The 24,545-nt window shown below is 42.8% G+C and overlaps 1 protein-coding gene across 1 annotated transcript in view; it reads left to right on the forward strand.

Moving 5' to 3' along the window:
* Positions 1–1,296: 1,296 nt before the first annotated feature.
* The window catches only part of LOC308082066 (plakophilin-3-like), a gene marked incomplete at its 3' end in the record, with an annotated part of 60,416 nt that continues 37,167 nt past the window's right edge, over positions 1,297–24,545 (forward strand). Inside the window, exon 1 of the mRNA XM_080423675.1 lies at positions 1,297–1,601. Coding sequence (XP_080279801.1) covers positions 1,343–1,601 — 259 coding nt within the window. The 5' untranslated portion in view covers positions 1,297–1,342. The remainder of the gene's footprint in view (positions 1,602–24,545) is intronic.

A 24,545-nucleotide genomic window follows, 5' to 3' on the forward strand; every position in this document is an offset into this window, starting at 1 on the left:
GCATTCGTGTGTACGTGCACGTGCATGTGTACGTGCACGTTTACGTGCTTGTGTACTTGCATGCGTACGTGCATGTGTACGTGCATGTGTACGTGCATGCGTACGTGCATGTGTACGTGCACATATTTCCTAACTGTAAGGCTGGACATGCAAGTGGATGTGAAAGTTTTGAACTATCTTGGGGTCAATGTAACTTCCCTCCCTGATGATCTACATCACATGACAATGACTCCTGGTGAGAAGTGCGCACGGCACGCACGCACGTACGCACGTACACATTTAAGGGAGTGATGGGGTCAGGAGGTCACAGTGTCAGTTCAGAGGTCATTCACATGATGATGAATATTTATTCACTTTAGAAAAACTGATCTATTTACATAGTGGTCAGTTTATGTGGTTTATGACTAAATAGCTGATTGGCTTTGAGTCGCCTATAAAATAGGGTTTAATTGGTTAATGTTTGTTTTGGCCGATTCTACAAATGCGTTCTAAATCACTTCTACTAACATGAAACAGATGCTTCCCCGGTTTTAATGGGTTAATAATATCAATAAAGTATATATATATATATATATATATATATATATATATATATATTTTTTTTTTTTTTTTTTTTTTTAACAAGACAAATGTATAATTTTGGAAACACTTTGACACCCAGTAGGTGTGTAGTTCACACACACACACACACACACACACACACACACACACACACACACACACACACACACACACACACACACACACACACACACGCGCGCGCGCGCGCACACACACACACGCACAGCCAGCAGGTGTATTCGGGGACACGTCACACATCATCACATCTGTCAGTCAGGCTGACGTCACCGGTAGGCCCCGCCTCGTCCAGAACCCTATCCAACAGACACATGCAGTTGTGTTGCAGTTTGGGGAGAGACACACACACACAAAAAAACACACACGCACATACAAACACCCACACACACACAAACACCCACACACACACACACACACACACACTGGGGTCTGGAACTACTCTTCAACACTGGATTATTTCACCAGAGCTTCAAACCAACCGTTAAAGGATTATTTTTTTAATTTTTTTTTACATTTTATTATCATCATCTTTTTCCTTTACGGTTTATTTTAATAACATTTTATTATTTTATTTCATATTTTCCTTCCATTTGGAGCAGACAGACCAGACACTGACCTGCTGAACACATTTTGTTTCTTCTAACTTTCTAAACCGTTAGAAAATCCGTTATAAATAAATTCTAACGGATCTTAATATTCTACCAGAAGCATCAGGAGGGTTTATTCTGTCATTTCATATCTTCTGGGGGTTTTTCTCTCCATAATGCTGTCGCTTGTCTCCGGGGGGACAGACGGGTGTTTTCTGTCCGCCCTGCAGCCCTCCAGCTCGGCCTGCACCGCCTACATGGTGCCGTCGGACCTCCAGATCTCCCCGACGGCGATGGGGGTCCCCGCGGACCCCTCCTCCTCCTCGGGGGCCCGGGGGGTCCGCAGGGTCCAGGAGCAGGTCCGCATGAGGCTGGCCGAGAAGAAGAGCTCCTCTCTGCCCGGGCTGAACGGCTCTGTGAGCGGGTCGACCACAGGTGAGAGAACCCGGGTCCGTCGTGATGACGACAGTGAGTCCCGGAGGATCTTCAACATAGTGTTTGTACTTTCTCTCTTTACGGTCCGTACATCTACATAAACATTAAAATATCGAATATAAAGTTCTTACCTTATGGCCACAGATGTTACATTTATGTACGGGTTCGCATAAGTACCCGTATTTTCCGTATTGTTCAATAAAAAAGCATTTTAATCCAATTGGTGGCCATTTACTCCGTACTTCCTCCATATGATTTCAACACCGTGATCCTATCGGTTGGGGGGTGTACTGCACTCCTTTGATACATTATAACTCTATGAGAAAATGGCCACCCATCAAATTAAAATGCTTTTTATTGAACAATACGGAAGATACGGGTACTTCTGAGGGTCCGTACATACTTGTAACATCCGTGGCCATGAGGTCAGAACTTTATATTTGAAATATGAACCTTTTATGTAGATGTACGGAGCAAAGAGGGAGAAAAAGCAAACACTATGTTGAAGATCATCCAAGACGGTGTTCATATAATGATCATATAATGGTTGTGGTGGAGGAAGTCAGTGGTGGGGGAAAAAGTACTTTTACTTGAGTAAAAGTATCAATACCACAATGAAGAAACGCTGTGTTAAGTTACAAGTGAAATTCCAGTATCCACAATGTACTCTTTACTCAATGAGTAAAAAGTACAAAAGTATAGCCCTACGGGCATCGACATGTAGCCAAAAGTAAAATGTCCAATTTCACACGTTTTCAAAATGTATTAAATGTATTAAACTCTTTTGAAAATAGCAGATCTAAAAGGCAAGCTCACGAGGCGTGGTTGTGAGCTTGTAGATCTGCTATTTTCAAATAGCTGAAATATATGCAGGGCTGTGGTTAAAGGGGTAGTTCACCCACAAAAAAACTTTTTTTCTATTGATTACTGACCATCTGGAGCCTTGAATTCATAGATATTTTTTTGTTTTTGTCACATTCCTAAGCCAATAATTTGATTATAATAAATGTGTCCCCATTGATTCCGGTAGGAGACACAAATGCATTTGTGTCTCCTACCGGAATCAATGGGGCTAAATTTATTATAATCAAATAATAAAGGAAGGAATGCGACAAAAACAAATAAATATCCTTGAATTCAAGGCTCCATGGGGTGAGTAATCAATAGAAAAAAAGTTATTTGGGGGGTGAACTACCCCTTTAATGCATGTTTTGTAATAATAATCTAAATCTACAAAGTAAATAAAGTTAATCATAGTGGAGTAAAAAAAGTACAATATTTGGATCTGAGATGTAGTGGAGTAGAAGTAAAAGTATTGAACATGGGAAATACTCCAGTAAAGTAAAAAAAAATACCAAAAAATTGTAGGCTACTTAAAGTACAGTTCTTGAGTAAATGTACTTTATTACTTTACACCACTGTGTAACTGTGAGTGTAAATGGAACCAAATGGACCCTGAGCTTCATGTCTCTGTGTTTCCATGTTGTTCCATGTTGTTCAGACAGAAACCTCATATCTCCATGTTTCTCATTCATTAAGAGAAGCTTCTCTTCAGACAAGAGTGGAAGTAGCAGATCTACAAGATCACAAGGTGTCTGGATGTGATGCCTTGTGAGCTTGTAGATCGGCTATTTTTCAACAATTTTAAAATAATAATAATACAAAAAGAAACAGTTTTGGACATACAAGGACAGACAGACAGACAGACAGTTCAGTGTCTGTCTGTCTGTGTGTGTGTCCAGTCAGTCAGTCAGTCAGTCAGTATCACGCTGGTTGTCCCTCTCAGTTCAGAGGTTCTCAAACTATGGGTGGGGACCTCCAGTGGGGTCGTAGGAAGGTGAGGGTGTGGTCAGTAAAATGTTTTCCTTTTCCATCAAGTCTGTCTTATCTGTTTTTAAAGGAGCAGTTCTCCTTTTTATTATTCAATTATTTTCAATTATTAACCTATTTTGCAGGGGACCCCCTGGAACTCCCCTCTTGGACCCCCTGGGTTCCCCGTGCCACACTTTGAGGACCCACTGGGTCTGGGTTACCTCTCTGTGTGTGTGAGGCCAGCTGTTTGTAGCAGCAGCCAATCAGGGCTGGCCATGCAGGCAGGCAGACAGACAGACAGGGGGCGGGGCTAGTGCCGCTCATTTGCATGTTGATGCTTTGTTTATGCTTGTTGTCACTTTGTTTAGCTACACACACACACACACGCACACACACACACACACACACACACACACACACACACACACACACACACACACACACACACACACACACACACACACACACACACACACACACACACACACACACACACACACACACACACACACACACACAGGAGCTGGTTAGATGACTCATTTTGGGCCGTTTAGGGGTTTGAAAAGGACCAACAGGAAGATAGAGATCAGATATATAATAACGGGTCATTATTGTACGTTTTCCCACAGTGGTTCTCTAAGTGGGGGTCCGCATGAGAGAGTTCCAGGGGGTCCCCAGCTAGATCTGTGTAACTCTGAGAGTGTACAAATAGAACGAAATGGACCCTTTCCATTTGGTTCCATTTGTACACTCTCAGAGTTACAGACCTGTAAGGGTCCATTTGGTTCCATTTGTACACTCTCAGAGTTACAGACCTGTAAGGGTCCATTTGGTTCCATGTGTACACTCTCAGAGTTACAGACCTGTAAGGGTCCATTTGGTTCCATTTGTACACTCTCAGAGTTACAGACCTGTAAGGGTCCATTTGGTTCCATTTGTACACTCTCAGAGTTACAGACCTGTAAGGGTCCATTTGGTTCCATGTGTACACTCTCAGAGTTACAGACCTGTAAGGGTCCATTTGGTTCCATGTGTACACTCTCAGAGTTACAGACCTGTAAGGGTCCATTTGGTTCCATTTGTACACTCTCAGAGTTACAGACCTGTAAGGGTCCATTTGGTTCCATTTGTACACTCTCAGAGTTACAGACCTGTAAGGGTCCATTTGGTTCCATTTGTACACTCTCAGAGTTACAGACCTGTAAGGGTCCATTTGGTTCCATTTGTACACTCTCAGAGTTACAGACCTGTAAGGGTCCATTTGGTTCCATTTGTACACTCTCAGAGTTACAGACCTGTAAGGGTCCATTTGGTTTCATGTGTACACTCTCAGTTACAGACCTGTAAGGGTCCATTTGGTTCCATGTGTACACTCTCAGAGTTACAGACCTGTAAGGGTCCATTTGGTTCCATGTGTACACTCTCAGAGTTACAGACCTGTAAGGGTCCATTTGGTTCCATGTGTACACTCTCAGAGTTACAGACCTGTAAGGGTCCATTTGGTTTCATGTGTACAATGTGTTCCTCTGGAGTGAGTGTGTAAATATAGTGTCCCTCTGGATCATCAAAGTTGCATCACCCCTTTTCTAGACTTAGTAAAACAGAACCTGAACCTGCGTTGTACTTGGTGCGTTCTTTTTCAGCCTACACGCCAAATCTCTTTGCTAAAAGTAGGCGATCTACAAGCTCACAACGTGTGGTGTTGTTGTGAGAACAGGAATAGGGCTGGAAATCTATGGATATATATATTGATATTGTTGGTGATATGACACTAATAGTTATTATAAATCTATGGATATATATATTGATATTGTTGGTGATATGACACTAATAGTTATTATAAATCTATGGATATATATATATATTGATATTGTTGGTGATATGACACTAATAGTTATCCCTGCAATATCATCACCATATCCATGTGGAATGAAGGTATTTGTAAAAAAAAACAAGACATTGTGATATTTGATTGAGTCCATATGACCCAACCCTACCACATGTGATTTGAATTGTATTGGGGTGTTGGTTTGGTTGTTTTGTGTGTGTGTGTGTGCGTGTTTGTGTGCACGTGCATGTGTGTGTGTGTGTGTGTGTGTGTGTGTGTGTGTGTGTGTGTGTGTGTGTGTGTGTGTGTGTGTGTGTGTGTGTGTGTGTGTGTGTGTGTGTGTGTGTGTGTGTGTGTGTGTGTGTGTGTGTGTGTGTGTGTGTGTGTGTGTGTGTGTGTGTGTGTGTGTGTGTGTGTGTGTGTGTGTGTGTGTTGTGTGAGCAGACATCAATAACTCAAACATTATGGTCCACATGTGTCTCTGTGATGCAGACCACCTGCTCTCTGCTACAGCGTGGTGTTCATTTAACTCTGTAAAGGTCCATTTCTACACCATCAGTGTTAAACATGACATAGTTTATTAAAGACATAGTAACTTTGTCCTGTGTTTAAATACCAAAACAATATATAAATATATTTTTTATATTTGACCCCCCCCCCCATTCATTGGCTAACAAGCTAATTCATTCGTACTCCCACAAGTCAGTACCACTGGTGTAAAGTAACTAAGTACATTTACTCAGTACTGTACTTAAGTACAATTTTGAGGGTTAGGGTTAGGAGTATTTACAAATTTCATTACTTTTACTTCTACTCTCAGAGGCAAATATTATACTTTTACTCCACTACAATTATTTGAAAACTAGTTACTTTATAGATTTTGATTATTATTACAAAACATACATTAACCACTTCAGCCCTATATACATTTCGGCCATTTGAAAATAGCCGATCTACAAGCTCACAATGCGTGGCATCGCGACGCATTGTGAGCTTGTAGATCTGCTATTTTCAAACTATTTGTATACATGTGAACTTGTGAAGTGGGACTTTCTGCACAATGACGACTTTTACTTTTGGTAAATTTTGATAGCAATACTTTTCCACTTTTATTCAAGTAAATTTTGAATTCCGGACTTTTTCATGTAACGGAATAACTCTACATTGCAGTATTGATACTTTTACTTTTGCTTAAAAAAGAAAAATAAATACTTTTCCCACCATTGGTCAGTATGTTCAACCTCACGTCATTCTCATTCGCTACGAGCCAACTCACTCGCGCCCTCATACCCACAGCGGTTCATTTAAAGGGATATTTCATTTAAAAAAAAACTTTGGGTCATTTTATCGTCTACTCAGGTTTTTGTGAGCCCCCCAGACAGTTTTTAAGTTGCTTGATTCAGTATTTAGATATTTGATATTAATTTAATCAGACACGCCCCCTTCCTATACAAACCCATTATAACTTCAAACTCCATTTTTAACATGTTAGATTTATCGAAAACACCCGTCCTTGGTTCTGGTGACTCACCCTGCCCTCCTAATACGTGAGGGGGCCGTGTTTTTTCGATTACTTTTTTCATTTATTTTATTTAAATGTTTTATTGTATTTAATTATTTTCATTTTCCCAAAAAAATATAAAAAATAAATGAAAAAAGTTATCGAAAAAACACGGCCCCCTCGTGTATTAGGAGGGCTGGAGTCACCAGAACCAAGGACGGGTGTTTTTGATGAACCTAACATGTTAAAAATGGAGTTTGAAGTTATAATGGGTTTGTATAGGAAGGGGGCGTGTCTGATTAAATTAATATCAAATATCTAAATACTGAATCAAGCAACTTAAAAACGGTCTGGGGGGCTCACAAAAACCTGTGTAGACGATAAAATGACCCAAAGTTTTTTTGAAAGTGAAATATCCCTTTAAGCCTCTGTTCTCTGTTCATTCTGCGTCCTTACAGTAGCTGTCTAAGATGGTTGGACAGCTGTTGGTTTTCAAATTCCCTCCTCCTCCCCGGCCTCCTCCCTGTGGCATTTAGTTCATATTGTTAAAGGGACTACACCATGAATTTTAACTTTTACTTATTTTTTGTGTGTTTGTGGTCTCCCCCACCTCTCTTCTATCCCAAAAAACACCCCAGTTTGAACACTCGCACACGCTTTCACAGCATATCTGGGGTTTTCTGGTCTCAAAACAGGCCAAACAGATTTTCACCCGAACGTGACGTCACGTTCGGTACAATCCCTCCAGTTTTTTTCAGTTCCAACTAAAAAAAATAACTTTTATATTTTTAATTATTATTATTATTAGTTTTACTTTTTCCACACAGAACCAGGAGATAACATGCATACAAACTGGCTCAATAGCGCCCCGTGCCAAACAGGACAATGTGGTATTGCAGGTGAAAGTAGTTTCCTAGTTATTGTTTTCTTTTACTGGTGTGATGTTTCTGTTTTTATGCAATTGCCTTCTGTAGCACTTTGAGATTTCCTGTAAATGAAAAGTGCGTTACAAATAAAATCTATTATTAAGTGCTTTATAAGCCAGAGAGAAGTTAGTAATGAATATATCTGAGGCTTGATTTAGGCTCAAACCTTTTTTAAATTCATGGTGTACTGTAGATCCTTTAATAGGATGATTCTGTGTATTGTACTGTGGTTCTATGGATTGTACTATGACATGTGGTAGTTTAATTATGCATTGAAGGTTCAATGTTATGTTCTTGTAAAACTGTATCTGATGCTCTGCTCTGGGAGTTTTTGATCTCTGATCTGTTGTCATGCTTGCGCAGGTAATCAGTTTTTTCATGTCAAGGACCCCCAGATTAATTAATTAATGAATGTATTTGAAAATATTTTTCATCGCCAATGTTGTATTTATAGCAACTTAAACACACCCGTCGTAACTACAGTCGTTAATGTAGTGATGTGCACGATGATTTTGCGGAAAAGTGTGTGTGTGTGTGTGTGTGTGTGTGTGTGTGTGTGTGTGTGTGTGTGTGTGTGTGTGTGTGTGTGTGTGTGTGTGTGTGTGTGTGTGTGTGTGTGTGTGTGTGTGTGTGTGTGTGTGTGTGTGTGTGTGTGTGTGTGTGTGTGTGTGTGTGTGCGCTCATCTGACCTATAGTTGCTACTTTTTGGCTTGCTATTTTCGTGGACCTAGTCGCTCGTTTCTCTCGCAACATCTGGCAACGCTGGTCAGATGTTTGCGTTCAAGGTCGTCCTATGGTCATTGACTGGTGATCACATGACACGCGGGGACATTCCTGACCAATCAGCAGTGGACAGGGTGTTATCAGTGAGCGGGACGCTGTCATGGTCTATTTTAGACCTGTGTGTGTGTGGGTGTGGGTGTGTGTGGGTAGGTGGGTGGTAAAAGTTGTTTAGACGATGTTTAGGCGATGTTTAGACGATGTTTAGACGGCTGCCGACGTCACATTCGTCCATTCTCTTTTAAAGGGTCCTATAGGGGCAAAAATAGCAGATCTACAAGTTCAAAATGCGTCGCATTTTTTACTTGTAGATCTGCTATTTTTGCTATTTTTTTTGTTGGAATCCTGAAAAGTTAAATTTTTATTTCATTTCAAATGTCATTTAGTTATACTTATGTTAACTTTATGAACTTAAATACAAATACATTGGACATAAAAAAGACAATAGAATGTTAATACTAGTCATTAAGCTACTAATATAGACTGAAGTCATTAAAGAGGGTCATGTTTGCATGTTTAGAATCATAACAGCTGAAATCAATAATATAATTATTCTGATATTAACCTGTGATATTAAGTGAAGGTGGGGGCCGCCAGTTTCCCATGGATGAGCTAAGTTATGGTGGTCTTTGAAATTAAAGAGTTATAGAACCACTAGTGTTATAATAGTACAGCAGACATAAAGTCCACATACCAGATACATTTCAAACTTCTTTAGAAAAGAAAACTATTTCATAAATAAAATGAAAAAACAAAACAAAAAACAAATACATGTAAAAACAAAGTTTAAGAAGTAGTGGAAATACACCGCGTTGTGAGCTTGTAGATCGGGTATTTTCTCTACTTTGGGTCCTGGGCAAACGTCTAAGTTCTCTTTTGGTGTCTGGAGCTCAACGGTTTGGGAACCAGTGGGCTTCTTCTTCTCTCTGGCTATAGAGGAATGTGACGCTCTCTCACTAAACATGGAGAACATAAATCAGAGAGAGAGAGAGAGAGAGAGAGAGAGACTACTAATTATAGTCATAAAATGTAATTGAGGAACTGGTTTGATTGGAAACACATTTCATATCATATATTAACAGTTATCTGGTCTCTTGTGCTCATTTTCTCATGGCATGAATGTGGCCACAGTTGTGAAGTAGATCAATAGATCAATATGTTCTTCCAGAGGCGTGGCCACTGTAGAGGCGTGGCCACTGTAGAGGCGTGGCCACTGTAGAGGCGTGGCCACTGTAGAGGCAGGACAGGCGGTCGCCTCCCCTATAAAACCCAAATAACCCGAGAAGTTGTCATTGCGTGTTTAATGTCCTCAAAGTCACGCATCCAACAAGCTTTGAACTGAGCAGATTGGGTTGTTCTGCAAGGTTGAAACTGTTATTTACATTCTTATATACATACATTAGCTATTATTGTACTTTTTCAATTCATTGAATAATCAAGAAGCAAATATTTTTTTAGATTTATTTTCTATCTTTTTTTCTTTTTTAATTAACAATTAATCCTTCATCAGAAATGAATGGTCATCACCCAATTGGGTAATCACCCGATGACATCACGATGTCGTCAGCCATTTAAAAGTGAATGGTCACACCACGCCTCCCTGAAGACGTGTCTGCTGTGTAACCTCGTCAAGATCGTCAGCCCCCCCCCCCCCCCCCCCAGTGACTGATCAACTACCGATCAGTTATCCCCAGTGGTCTTCTACTCTGTAAGGAGAAAAGCCTGTTATTCTACAGAGCAACGTCTTGCCTGATCCAGTTGGATCCTATACGTTGGTGTTGATGTGAAGGATGTTCTGCTGGACGGAGCACCTGGAAGGACCAAGGAAGTCCGGTCACGTTGCGGTGACGGTGGGGCCGCAGGTGTACTCATTTGGAGGGATCAGCAGCCGGGACCACACGGGCCAGGTCGGCGTGTACATCTTCAACACAGTGTCCCTGTACTGGATGAAGTGACGGCTGAACACCTAGGAGAACATCCCGTTAAGTTTCCCTCCGTTCGCGTCGGACACACAGCTGTGCTGATAGAAGATATCATCTACATCTGGGGAGGCTTCTCCTTACGGAAACATGCTTTATGCAAAGTGCTTTTCACGTTCAACGTCAACACCCACAGATGGTTCAAGCCTGGGGTTTCTGGGACTGTTCCGGGGGCAAGGGGTTTCCACTCAGCATGTGTCTTGGGGAAGGTCATGTATATCTATGGAGGGTTGTCACAGTGGACCATTAAAGGGATATTTCACTTTCAAAAAACTTTTGGTCATTTTATTGTCTACTCAGGCTTTTGTGAGCCCCCCAGACAGTTTTTAAGTTGCTCAATTCAGTATTTAGATATTTGATATTCATTTGATCAGACACGCCCCCTTCCTATACAAACCCATTATAACTTCAAACTCCATTTTAACCATGTTAGATTCATCAAAAACACCCGTCCTTGGTTCTGGTGACTCATACCGCCCCCCTAATATGTGAGGGGGCCGTGTTTTTTCTAATACCTTTTTCATTAATTTTTTATATTTTTGGGGGGAAAAAAATAAAAAAATAGGCTACAATAAAACATTTTTATAAAATAAATGAAAAAATTTATCGGAAAAACACGGCCCCCTCGCGTATTAGGAGGGCAGGGTGAGTCACCAGAACCAAGGACGGGTGTTTTAGATGAATCTAACATGGTTAAAATGGAGTTTGAAGTTACAATGGGTTTGTATAGGAAGGGGGCGTGTCTGATAAAATGAATAGCAAATATCTAAATATTGAATAAAGCATCTTAAAAACTGTCTGGGGGCGGGGCTCACAAAGGCCTGAGTAGACGATAAAATGACCAAAAGTTTTTTTGAAAGTGAAATATCCCTTTTAAGTTCTATAATGACCTCTACAAGCTGGACACCGCCACAATGGTCTGGTCTTTAATTAACGCCGGAGGCACTCCGCCGCCCGCTTCCTCACACCACTCTGCCACCATCATCGGGACAAAGATGTTTGTGTTTGGGGGAATAGGAATCCAAAAAGGAAGGTCCTCCAACACCATCAGCGTGTTCCACACAGAGACCAAGCACACCTCAGCCGGAGCAGCACTTTCTTCCAGAGAGACGCTATGGTCACGCGGCCTTTGCTTACAATGGAGAGCTGTTCATATTTGGCGGCAGGAAAGGTTGGCGGAACTTCAGTGATCTGTGTAGATTCAGTCCAAAGACCTTCTCCTGGGAGAAGGTGGAGCCCGAGGGGAAAGGCCCGCGGGGGAAGTATAGGGTGTGCTGTTGCATGGTGGGAGATATCGTTGTCCTCTTTGGAGGAGTCTCCTTGTTCAATCCAAAGGATGACCTGTACATCTTAGACTTGAAGCCCTAGTCTGAAGACGTCGCCACAGTTTTGGTTTCTCATCATTGGAAAAAGAAAGATAGAGGATGGCCTGTACATCTAATGAGTTAAAGCCCAAATCTGAAGATCACACCTTCACACAATGAACCACTTGTAGTTACTCATCATTGGACATGGAAGATAGAAAGAAGATAGAAGATAGAAACATTGAATTTGATGGAAGAGGGTTGAGGGATGTAGAACGGTGGAACATCTGAGCATCACCACAGACCAGTGTGAAGCGAGTCGTCGGCGAGGGGGAAGACGTAACACTCTTTATAAGGACCCCCATTTGGACCCCCCGCCCCCCAAATAACCCAAAGCGTCTCTGTACCTCACTTTGAGAACCAACGAGGTATATTTAGGAATGGTTAACCGTTAAGAGGGAATCGTCAAGGAACCGGAATCGTGAAAGTCCTAAAGGATCCCGACTCTAGTGGCTGGTGTGGGTGATGACCCTAGTGGCTGGTGTGTGATGATGACCCTAGTGGCTGGTGTGTGTGATGACCCTAGTGGCTGGTGTGTGTGATGACCCTAGTGGCTGGTGTGTGATGATGACCCTAGTGGCTGGTGTGTGGTATTGCGATCAGAAGGGAGGGCAAACACTGGTTTATCATGATCCAGGGTAACTAACTAACGTTGTTTTTTTAACAGGTCGGCGGAGAAAGACGTTGGGAAGGAGGTGTTTGTGTGCATCGCATGTTGAGATACGGGGCAAGAATGTCAGGGGAACCTTTGATTGGTCAGAAGGGGGGGAGAAAAGGGAGGAGTTGTCAGAAATGATTGGAATCAGGTGAGCGTGGGAGGAGTTGTTACCGGGCAGATTGGAAATGATTGAGACATACACAATGAATGGTTGTGGGTTTTTTTTCTCCTTCTTTTTTAATATCATCCCACAGGCGGGATCTCCCCTCCAGACGGGGTCTTCCCTCCTGGACTTACGTTGTTCTAACTTCATTCCGTGCGGTCGTTGCCCTCAAGAGGTTCCATTTGTCCACTGACCGCTGCTCCTTCACTTGGAAAGGAGCCAGTTAAGACGGTTTGGGCATCTAGTAGAGATGTCTCCTGAGCGTCTACATATATGGAGGTCCTTGGTGCACGTCCCACTAGGAGGAGACCCTCTGGCAGACCAGGGACCAGATGGATCCTATCTCCACTAGGAGGAGGAGAACCCCTGGCAGACCAAGGACCAAATGGTGGAATTATATCTCCACATTGGGCTTGGAACGCCTCGGGATCCCCCGGAACTTTTGTCCCCGCGCCTCGACTCCGGACACATATAGTAGTCCAGTCTATATTCTCTAGACTGGACTCTTCATTGGGATCCCTGGCAAAAGTATTCAGAAGATGTAACACATCCAGAACAGGATCCTAATGAGAGTCCATAAGCATGAACACATAACACCATCCTGTTCTCACTGCACTGGCTCACAGCCAGGATCCACTACAAGGTCCTGCTAATCACTCATAACTGCCTACCAACATAAACTATTTAAGCCTCAGAAACTCCACAAACCTCCACAAACCTCCACAACCTCAGATATGCCAATAGCTTCCTCCTCCAGGACCCCAGTACCAAGCTCTGTACCATGGAGGACCAGGTCTTCTGCCTGTGGAAGAACAGCCTTCCTATGAATCACCACAGACCCTGGACTCTTTCAAAACAGGCCTAAAAACTATTTTCTTTAGGAAGGCCTTGGTGTTATGTACTGTCAGCCTAACTACTGTCAGCCTTTTTGTGCTTGACATTTTTGTCTCCGCCAGGCCGAAGGCATGGAGGAGAGTATGTTTTACCCCCTGTCCGTCCGTCCGTGTGTGTGTGTGTCCGTCTGTCACCAACTGTGATTGGCTAGCGAGACACATGATGTCATCATGCGAATCGGTACACATTATCTCAGACAATTCGTCCGATTTTTCACATTTCATCCTGATTGGCGAATTCAGAACATTGCTGGCCCACACTAACCTACCTGACCTGGCGGAGACCTAACCCTGTTTTTGACCTCCTGATATGTTTTAACCATGTAGAACTCTGGGTGAAATACAAATAAAATGTATTACATTACATTACATTACATTACATTACATTACATTACATTACAGTCATTTAGCAGACGCTTTTATCCAAAGAGACTTACAATAAGTACATTCAACATAGGTAGGGAACGAAACTACTAATCACCAGAAGTCTGAAGTGCATTTTCTTCTAAAACAAGCAACTAAGAGTATACCTAGCGCTAAGGTAAAAGTGACATATATCAGCTTCCTACTGTCTTAAACAGATGAGACAAATAGGAAAATCAAATGAACAAGAGATAAAACCAATAAGTATCAAATAAACAAGATCCAATAAAACAATAAAACAAGAGCTTGTACAACTAATTGAGAACAAGTAGGCCAGGCTAAGAGGAAGGGTCAGGGTAGTGTTTCCTGAAGAGGAACCATTAGTATTACTATTATATTTAGTCTTCCTTAGGAGCCTAATCTACACTGTAAAATCACAGGGTACAAGCGGAACCAAATGGACCCTTACAGGTACATTTCCTACCATGTCCTCGTTGTAACTGTTCCTGTGAGCCAGAGCTACATTGTGTGTGTGTGTGTGTGTGTGTGTGTGTGTGTGTGTGTGTGTGTGTGTGTGTGTGTGTGTGTGTGTGTGTGTGTGTGTGTGTGTGTGTGTGTGTGTGTGTGTGTGTGTGTGTGTGTGTGTGTGTGTGTGTGTGTGTGTGTGTGTGTGTGTGTGTGTGTGTGTGTGTGTGTGTGTGTGTGTGTGTGTGTTAAGACTCTCACGTTACAGACTTGGTTGTCATGGTGACCTCAGTCACACACTAACATACATTATGCAACGGTTCTCACATCTTACTGATGCATCTAAGACCAACGTCTGTTTGTTAGATTGACTTTATTTGTTTATTTAGACGGGACGCCGCATATTAATGAACGATACTTATAAATGTAATGTTTAAATAGCAATGATGTTTATTTACAATCACAGTCCCCACAAAAACAACATAAAAACAAGCAGACAATAGATTACAGTACATTACAGTACATTACATTACAGTACAGTACAGTACGTACAGTACAGTACAGTACAGTACAGTACAGTACAGTACAGGACAGGACACAAACAAAGCATACATATAAAAACAGAGGTACAAAACATATACATAACATGCAAAGTACATCTATTTAAGGCTAAAGTCTAAAACACATGTTTATGATCATATGTTTTTGCACCAAGATATTATTCTATTCTACATCTGTGCCTCACAAGTACACAATAGTACACACACACACACACACACACACACACACACACACACACACACACACACACACACACACACACACACACACACACACACGGTTTGACCGGGGTTAGTATTTCATTATGCAAATGAGCAGGCAGATCGGTGTAGGAGTGGATGGTGTTACCATGGAGACCAGACCCAAACAAAGCACCGCTGGCTCTCTCTCACTCTGCTCCCCCAGGTCCTACTGCCCCTCCTTGTGTCCAAACTCCTTTTCAGAGCTTATTTAAAGGAGTAGTTCATCCAAAAAAATGACTTATTTTCTATCAGTTACAATGACACCCTATGAGGCCTTGAATTCATGGAGATGTTTTTAGTTTTGTCTCATTCTTAAGACAATCATTTGATGACCGGCGGTCTCTCCGGTAGGAGACACAAAGAGTCTCATTTGAGTCTCCTACTGGATACATTAGTATCTTTACTTTGAGTCTCCTACCGGATACATTAGTATCTTTCTGCCGGTCATCAAATTATTGTCTCAGGAATGAGACAAAAACAAACACAATCTCCATGAATTCAAGGCTTCATGGGGTGTAAATGTAATTGGAAAAAAAAAACAAGTAATTTTTGGGTGAACTACTCCTTTAACATATTTAAAACTATGAAAATAACTTCTTGGGCCAGGGGTCTTCAACGTTTTTCATGCCAAGGACCCCCTTAGCTGAGAGACAGATGAAGCAGGGACCCCTTAGCTGAGAGAGATGAAGCAGGGACCCCTTAGCTGAGAGAGAGATGAAGCAGGGACCCCTTAGCTGAGAGAGAGATGTAGCAGGGACCCCTTAGCTGAGAGAGATGAAGCAGGGACCCCTTAGCTGAGAGAGAGATGAAGCAGGGACCCCTTAGCTGAGAGAGAGATGAAGCAGGGACCCCTTAGCTGAGAGAGATGAAGCAGGGACCCCTTAGCTGAGAGAGAGATGAAGCAGGGACCCCTTAGCTGAGAGAGATGAAGCAGGGACCCCTTAGCTGAGAGAGAGATGAAGCAGGGACCCCTTAGCTGAGAGAGATGAAGCAGGGACCCCTTAGCTGAGAGAGAGATGAAGCAGGGACCCCTTAGCTGAGAGAGAGATGAAGCAGGGACCCCTTAGCTGAGAGAGATGAAGCAGGGACCCCTTAGCTGAGAGAGAGATGAAGCAGGGACCCCTTAGCTGAGAGAGATGAAGCAGGGACCCCTTAGCTGAGAGAGAGATGAAGCAGGGACCCCTTAGCTGAGAGAGAGATGAAGCAGGGACCCCTTAGCTGAGAGAGAGATGAAGCAGGGACCCCTTAACTGAGACATTTTTTTTATTCGCCCCTTTAGAAATGCAGATTCCACACAGAGATTCCAGACTAACATCTACACAGTGACGTCAGTCTGGTCGTGCCAGGCTACTACTGTCTAAGTCTATTGGTTGTCCCCAAGGGGAGGATGAATCTATTTATCTACCGTTACCCCTGCTGCTGAACCTTTCCCACAACCTCCATGTGAAAGAGGCTTTTTATTTTGTGCTGACATATAAAATGTGTCCTGGCTTTTCTCTGTACACTGTTTCTTGTTGAAGAGGTCAGGGTGGTCCTCACTCCCCTCGGTGTGGGGGGGGGGGACAGAGAGAGACATGAGAGGAGGTTCTGGAGGACAGTGGTGTAAAGTAACTGAGTACAATTTTGAGGTATTTTTTTTACTTTACTGGAGTATTTCCAATGTTCAGTACTTTTACTTCTACTCCACTACACCTCAGAGACAAATATTGTACTTCTACTCCACTACACAATTATTTGAACATTTGAGTTACAAATTTAGTTCAACCCTATATTCATTTAGGTCGTTTGAAAATAGCAGATCTACAAGCTCACATTTGCAACGCATTGTGAGCTTGTAGATCTGCTATTTTCAAAAAGATCTTTATTTTCTACATTTGAAAACTTGTGAAATGGGACATTCTGCATAATGAGTACTTTATACTTTTGGTACTTTAAGTACATTTCGATACCAATACTTTTGTACTTTTACTCAAGTCAAATTTCAAATGAATTTCCAGACGTTTACTTGCAGTAACAGAGTATTTCTACATTGCAGTATTGATACCTTTACTTAAGTAAAAAAGAATGTGAGTATACTTTTTTCCACCTCTGCTGGAAAGACTCAATGCCCGGGCAGAGAAGGGCCACATTTATCAAGGAGGACGGCCAACAGGGGCCCCATTAGGGTCCTACAGGGGTACAGGGGCCCCATTCAAACCCCTGACACCAGTAAACTGTGACCAGACACATGTCTTTGTGTTGCTTTGTTTTCAACACGGACTGTAATCCTCCTCAGATTCCACGTCTCACACCACAACGTCTTAAAGTTTAAGGTGGTTTAAACGTGTGTGTGTGTGTGTGTGTGTGTGTGTGTGTGTGTGTGTGTGTGTGTGTGTGTGTGTGTGTGTGTGTGTGTGTGTGTGTGTGTGTGTGTGTGTGTGTGTGTGTGTGTGTGTGTGTGTGTGTGTGTGTGTGTGTGTGTGTGTGTGTGTGTGTGTGTGTGTGGGTGGGTATGTGTGTGTGCGCGTTCCTGTTGGCAGTAGGGTGTAACTGGGGTTGTGTAACATGATTTCATACAGTACGTGCCGCATGGGAAGTGTTTTGTTACTCTGGTAAAATCCAGAGTGTTGAACAGTTCACATGTCTTACATTAACACTATACTGTGTGTGTGTGTGTGTGTGTGTGTGTGTGTGTGTGTGTGTGTGTGGTGACCTCTCCAGTGACCTGGTGATTGTTCTGGTTAATGTCAGCGTTCAGACATCCACACACACTTCCTCTCCTCTCCTCTCCTCTCCTCTCCTCCCCCCTCCTCTCCTCTCCTCTCCTCTCCTCTCCTCTCCTCTCCTCTCCTCTCCTCTCCTCTCCTCTCCTCTCCTCTCCTCTCCTCCTCTCCTCTCCTCTCCTCTCCTCCCCCCTTATCTCCTGGAAACCCCCCTGCCTCCCCCTCCTTCCTCCTTTACTCCCTATACCCCCCCACCCCCCCTCTCTCTCTCTCTCTCTCTCTCATCCTAACTTACTGTACAATGAATGCTGTTATCTCTCTCTCGCTCGCCCCCTTTCTCTCACCCACACCATTCTTTGTCACACAAAAGTAGCAAAAATAGCAGATCTACAAGCTCGTTTTGAGCTTGTAGATCTGCTATTTTTGCTACTTTTAAGTTGCCCATGTATGACATACATTATGATTCAAAATAATAATACATATTCATAATCAGAACAAATAAAAAAAGGAAAACAAAAGCAAAACTACATTAGTCTATTCACTGTAGTAGACTTATAGTGTTCACCCATTGTCCCTCATGTTGAGACAGACAGACAGACAGACAGACAGACAGACAGACAGACAGACATTTTGCTGTCAACCTTGAACATTCATCTTTCTCCCCTAACAAGTAGAGGATTAGCCTGGATAGAGTCAAACTGTATCTTTGTTTTAGTAATGTGTGTGAATGTAGGGTATTATCTTCTCTTATGTGTTTATGTCTCACATGCAGTGAAGAAGTGGAGCTCTGTCTCCACACAGCCTGTCCTCTCTGGGGGTCTTTCTCCCTCTGAGTCTGAGACCCCATGGAGACGTGAATTCATGGATATTCTTTAGTTTTTGTCTCATTTCCTAAGACAATGATTTGATGACCAGCAGTGGTTCCAGTAGGAGACACAAAGAGTCTCCTTTGTGTCTCCTACTGGAACCGCTAGCCTACAGGTCCGCTGGTCATCAAATTATTGTCTTAGGAACGAGACAAAAACGAAATAAATATACATGAATTCACGTCTCCATGGGGAAACTAATCAATAGAGAAAAAAAATGTTTTTTTGGGTGAATTATCCCTTTAAGGTTTTTCTCACTTTATTATCAGTCACCATGCTCAAATATTCTGCCACAGCGTATTGTCTGTTTAGGGCCAGATAGACATTAACTTTACTTTGGGTTTTTGTGGTTTTGATCCAATAGTTTTAATATTTTTGTTTCTGTTGATTAATAATTTGATCGGGTCGGATGTGTTGGGGAGCAATCTGGGAACCCATCGCCAAATAAAAAGGAAAAACAGCGCCCACTGCTGTTCATTTGGCTCTGGGCGGAGCTGAACGGAGGACCCGTTCTCAGGGAAACCGGGGTTTTGGTCTGCCTTCAGCCTTTCACTTCCGGCGGTGCGACTATGTTTTCATTCCCACTAACAGTATTTCTACACGGAACACTAACACAATCCCAAAGAACATGGATAGTTTTGTTTATAAGCCCACTTGTTTCTATGATGAAAGATAAAATGTTACTAACTTTCCGTGGTTTTGTCTGCTTCGAGGACGCTATTGTTAAATGAGTTTCGGTTTGTTTCCAGTGGGGAACGAACGGCACACACGTAAATCCCGCCCACTACATTTGATTGGGTCAACGCGGCTACCGACAGATTCAAACGCAGAGCAGAATCTGTTCTTGAGAGATTAGTTGGGGAGTGACGTCTCTGTCCTGATGCTGGTTAATGTTAGTAGGGTCTATAGAGGCTGATGTTGGGTTGTTCAGATGGTTAATGTTAGTAGGGTCTATAGAGGCTGATGTTGGGTTGTTCAGATGGTTAATGTTAGTAGGGTCTATAGAGGATGATGTTGGGTTGTTCAGATGGTTAATGTTAGTAGGGTCTATAGAGGATGATGTTGGGTTGTTCAGATGGTTAATGTTAGTAGGGTCTATAGAGGCTGATGTTGGGTTGTTCAGATGGTTAATGTTAGTAGGGTCTATAGAGGATGATGTTGGGTTGTTCAGATGGTTAATGTTAGTAGGGTCTATAGAGGATGATGTTGGGTTGTTCAGATGGTTAATGTTAGTAGTGTCTATAGAGGATGATGTTGGGTTGTTCAGATGGTTAATGTTAGTAGGGTCTATAGAGGATGATGTTGGGTTGTTCAGATGGTTAATGTTAGTAGGGTCTATAGAGGATGATGTTGGGTTGTTCAGCATCAGGACCATCTGACTGAGGGGACTCTTCTCTATGTTCATCTCTTGGCTTTTGAGGCCTTTATTATAATGATAGGATTTTTTTCGGTGTTTCCAAAATGTTATGGCAAATTTGTCAATGTTGATGATTAGAGGGCGTTGGTCTAATTGTGCTCTGCATGCATAGTTAGGAGTCTTCCTCTGGACCCGGAGGATTCTCTTACAAAGCTCTGCATGTATAGTTAGGAGTCTTCCTCTGGACCCGGAGGATTCTCTTACAAAGCTCTGCATGCATAGTTAGGAGTCTTCCTCTGGACCCGGAGGATTCTCGTGCAAGCTCTTTCTGCACGATTTACATTGGATGTTTTTTCAGTTTTCCAAAATGGTGTTTTGTTGAACCTGTTGCCATGCAGGGCAACAGGTTCAATCACTGATTGGAATATGTTGAGCCAGGTCCTAATTGGGACGTTAACCTGTGTTGACCTTTTGACGGCATAGAAATCTCTCCTTGCCTTCTCTTTGACTTCATTAACTCTTTAACTGCCAGAGTAAATAGTTTAACAGTGTGACGAGCGGTTATACTGTACCTTTTGAAAAGTCATGGAATATTTTCCGTGATCATCGTCCTCACGGTGATCGCCTCATTAAATACACGGGGGTCTCGTAGAATAGGGGAAAAAATGGCTTTCATAAATCCTATAACACTAGACAAAACCAGCTTCATTTTAGAATAGAATAGAATAGACTTTATTTGCCATTTGCACAAAATGTATAGGACATTTTGGAGCTCAGCTCCCAGGGTCAGCATTTTAAGGGTCCATTTGGTTCCATGTGTACACTCTCAGAGTTACAGACCTGTAAGGGTCCATTTGGTTCCATGTGTACACTCTCAGAGTTACAGACCTGTAAGGGTCCATTTGGTTCCTAACTATCAATCATTTAGCTGGGGACCCCCTGGAACTCCCTGAAGGACCTCCGGGGGTCCCTGGACCCCACTTTGAGAACCAATGTCATAAACAATTAACACAATATGTAGAATTATAATGTTACAGTATTATTATTCTCACTACTGATAATCAGCACTATAGCAAAGCAATAAAGATATGGGAAGAAAAGTGCCATGTTCTAAACAGTTTGTCAGAAGGCCTTAGTCACTGGTTTATGTTTATGTGTGTGTGGGGGGGGGGGGGGGGGGGTGCGGGGGTCTGGGGGTCTTTCCTCTCATTGTCCCAGGGAGGCTGCTTCACAAACTGTGATGTCTGGCAAACCATTAAAAAAACCACCGTGTGTTTATGTGTTTAAACTGGAGCTAAGGAGAGGCTGAGAGTATGCAGGAACCAAGATAAAGTATGGTTACAGTCAGAGAGGGGGGGGGGGGGAGATGTAAAACAGTGAAATACTGCTGTCATTAGTTTGTAAAGTGTATCCTATGCTAACCTGTCCTACAGTGATATATTGAACTATTTCTGACAGCAAATGCACAATTCCTATGGTTTGGTACGATAGTTCTGTTAAACAGCTCTGTTAAACACACGTATTTATTCTCATGTAATAGTATTTGACAGGTGAGTGTCTACTGTCTGTACTCTACAGCCATAGGAGCCTGATTATCAGCCTGAAGCAGCGTGGAGCTAGCCTGGTAAAGCCCCCTCCCTCCGGAAATCTCATTTCCATTTGATTTCAGGAAGGAGTCTGGCCTGAAGGCTTGTCTGGGCGTTTCTGGCCCGTTCACCAAATGGACGAGCCTATCAGCGTCGTCGCTCATCGTTCTGTGATTGACAGCGGAAGTTGGCCAATCAGGTGGCGAGTTCGAATGAGCCCGACTGGAACCGAGTGCAGCCTGAGTGCAGACCAAAAACGAACGGCAGCCATCTTTTTTGACCACAGTGTTTTCTACTCTCTTTTACACTTCAAAACGCTCTCAAACTTCTATTTTGAGGCACGGAATTTAGTTTTAAGATATCGTTTGGATAGAATGTAGTTGTTTAACTTCATATATGTGTCAATTAATCATGACAGAGCCTATTTAAAAATACAAATTCAGAGAACCGGCAGGGGCGGGCAGTGACACGCATGTGTCCGAATAAGGCAACCTATTTTGGGCATGGCCGTCTCAAAAGTCCCGTTGCGTCACATTAGTCTGGAGGTAGACTGCCCCAACGCTCCTGATTTCGTGTATAGAGGGGCGGGTGTATAGAGCCGGCGAGAGACTGCACCTGATCCCATTGGTACACCGATCTGTCCGTCAACCCCCGCCCTGTTAACACAACATTACGAGCGACGCCCACTGCACTCTGGTTGGTTGGGAAGTGAAACACTTCCTCATACCGAGTACACCGACGGGCTGGGCCAGGCTTTTATTTTTTAGCAAAACTAAACAATAAAAGCCTGGAGATCGAGGCTAGTCTGGAGGTGGTAAAAATGCACTGGCTGAAGGGGAACACTGCTGATTGGCTGAAGGGGTTGTCAGTCAACGGTATTACTCCCGCCCAACTCCAGCCCACAGTCAAAATTGCCGAATGGGCGATCAGGCCAGACTCACTCCTGAAATAAATGACAAATGAGATTTACCAGGCTAGCGTGGAGCTTCAGTCTGACATTGGCTCAGTGTCGGCCATTACAAGGGGGAGGGGATTAGAGTTTCCCTAAAAACCAATCCTAAGGGATCCCCACGCCCACCTCCGACTCTCATTGGTCAATACAGTTTGTACCGGAGAAGTCCTATAGGTTCACATTTACGACTCCAGACCAAGAGGAGGTCCACTCAGAGAGTGGGCGGGGCCTATGGTCTGGGACCAGGCTATAGCCATAGAGCAGTGGAGACACTAAACAAGGACACATCAGCATTAATGAGCCAATAGTAGTATTGCTGTAGACTGAGGTGTGCATATTATAATATAAAGCACATAACACACACATTACATTGTGCTGTTTAGATTGTTTTGTTCCACTTTGGCTTTGGCAATGTAAACATCAGACAGACAGACAGACAGACAGACAGACAGACAGACAGACAGCAGAACCTGGGCCCTGGCAATTGACCCTGAAAAAAACAACAGGAAGTGATGTCATAAGGGTTTCCCCAGTAAGCTCCCTATAGGAAACATGTCCCTCTACTAGAGGGTTAATGTAGTTAAAAGTCATCTCTAGCCCAGATGAACACATCGTGTTCTTCTAATGATCATGTTTCTCATTCCACTGAGATGATGTCATCTCTACTGGAGCGGAGATGATGAGCTCACCTTCACACATACATGTAACATGTAACATGTGACACGTGACATGTGACACGGTGCTCTCAGCTAATCTCTCTGACCCACAAACCTATTTAAACGTCGGTCATACGGTTGTCTGATAAAGCTATACATGGTCTCTGTCGTGGTGTAAACCTTGTTCCAAAACTGTTACTTTCCAGCGTCTCACTCAAATTCAAAAACGGCAACGGTAGCAGATCTACAAGCTCTAAACGAGTCTCTGTAGTCATGTAGTATGAGCAAGAAGGGTGTTAATATAGGAAAAAACACAAGACGTTATAATATGGAGATCAGAGGTTTGTGTGTCATATCAGTATAGTGTCTATGTAAACATTAGCTCTGAGTTGATAGCAGGTCATTGGGTCATGCTCTACCCAGTGTAACTCTGCAGAAACAAAGTAGTAACTTTTCAGGAAATGGAAAAACTCTCCACAAGGTGGAGTTAGGAGGTGGAGTTAGGAGGTTTGACTGACAGTTTGAGGATCCAATGGAGTTAGGAGGTTTAGTCAGAAGAGCTTTTTAATACTTTTCATTGGTTCAATAGTTGTACAACCCACACACAGACGTAAAGGGTGTTCAACAGCACTGATTTATTGAATAAAATCAGATCTACAAGCTCATTGTGTGCTTGCTATTTTTGAATGTTTTTTCAACTGATTAGAATTGATTTGGCAGTTTTTGACAAAATGACCCATATTGTCAACTGCCAAATGAATTCTAGGTAATGTGGTATTCGGTGGTTTAGACTCTAAAATCATGATCAACATGGAGGACAAAACTCCTCCAGTCAGGCTCCAGTTTTCATTCTGTACTTTTATGACAACTAGAGGTTGGGGCCGCTACGCGGCCCTCACATCTAGCAGCCTACACTGTACGCTATACTGTATATACTTTGGCGAACAGCGCCCTCTAGCGTAAACCATTGAACACGCCACACATTTGTCAATGGCAGTGTGATACTCAGGCCAAATGACGAGTGCACTCGTCAATGGCAGTCAATGAGTTAATATAGGATTTCTTCTATCTCTCTTTGTCTGTCTGTCTGTCTGTCTGTCTGTCTGTCTGTCTGTCTGTCTGTCTGTCTGTCTGTCTGTCTGTCTGTCTGTCTGTCTGTCTGTCTGTCTGTCTGTCTGTCTGTCTGTCTGTCTGTCTGTCTGTCTGTCTGTCTGTCTGTCTCGCTTGATCTTTCACCTCTCATTGTATCTCCTATCGTTCTCATGTTTTTTTCTCCTTGTCTCTCTCTCT

Source organism: Gymnoscopelus braueri, assembly GCF_963280865.1.
Source record: "Gymnoscopelus braueri genome assembly, chromosome: 1".
NCBI lineage: Eukaryota > Metazoa > Chordata > Actinopteri > Myctophiformes > Myctophidae > Gymnoscopelus > Gymnoscopelus braueri.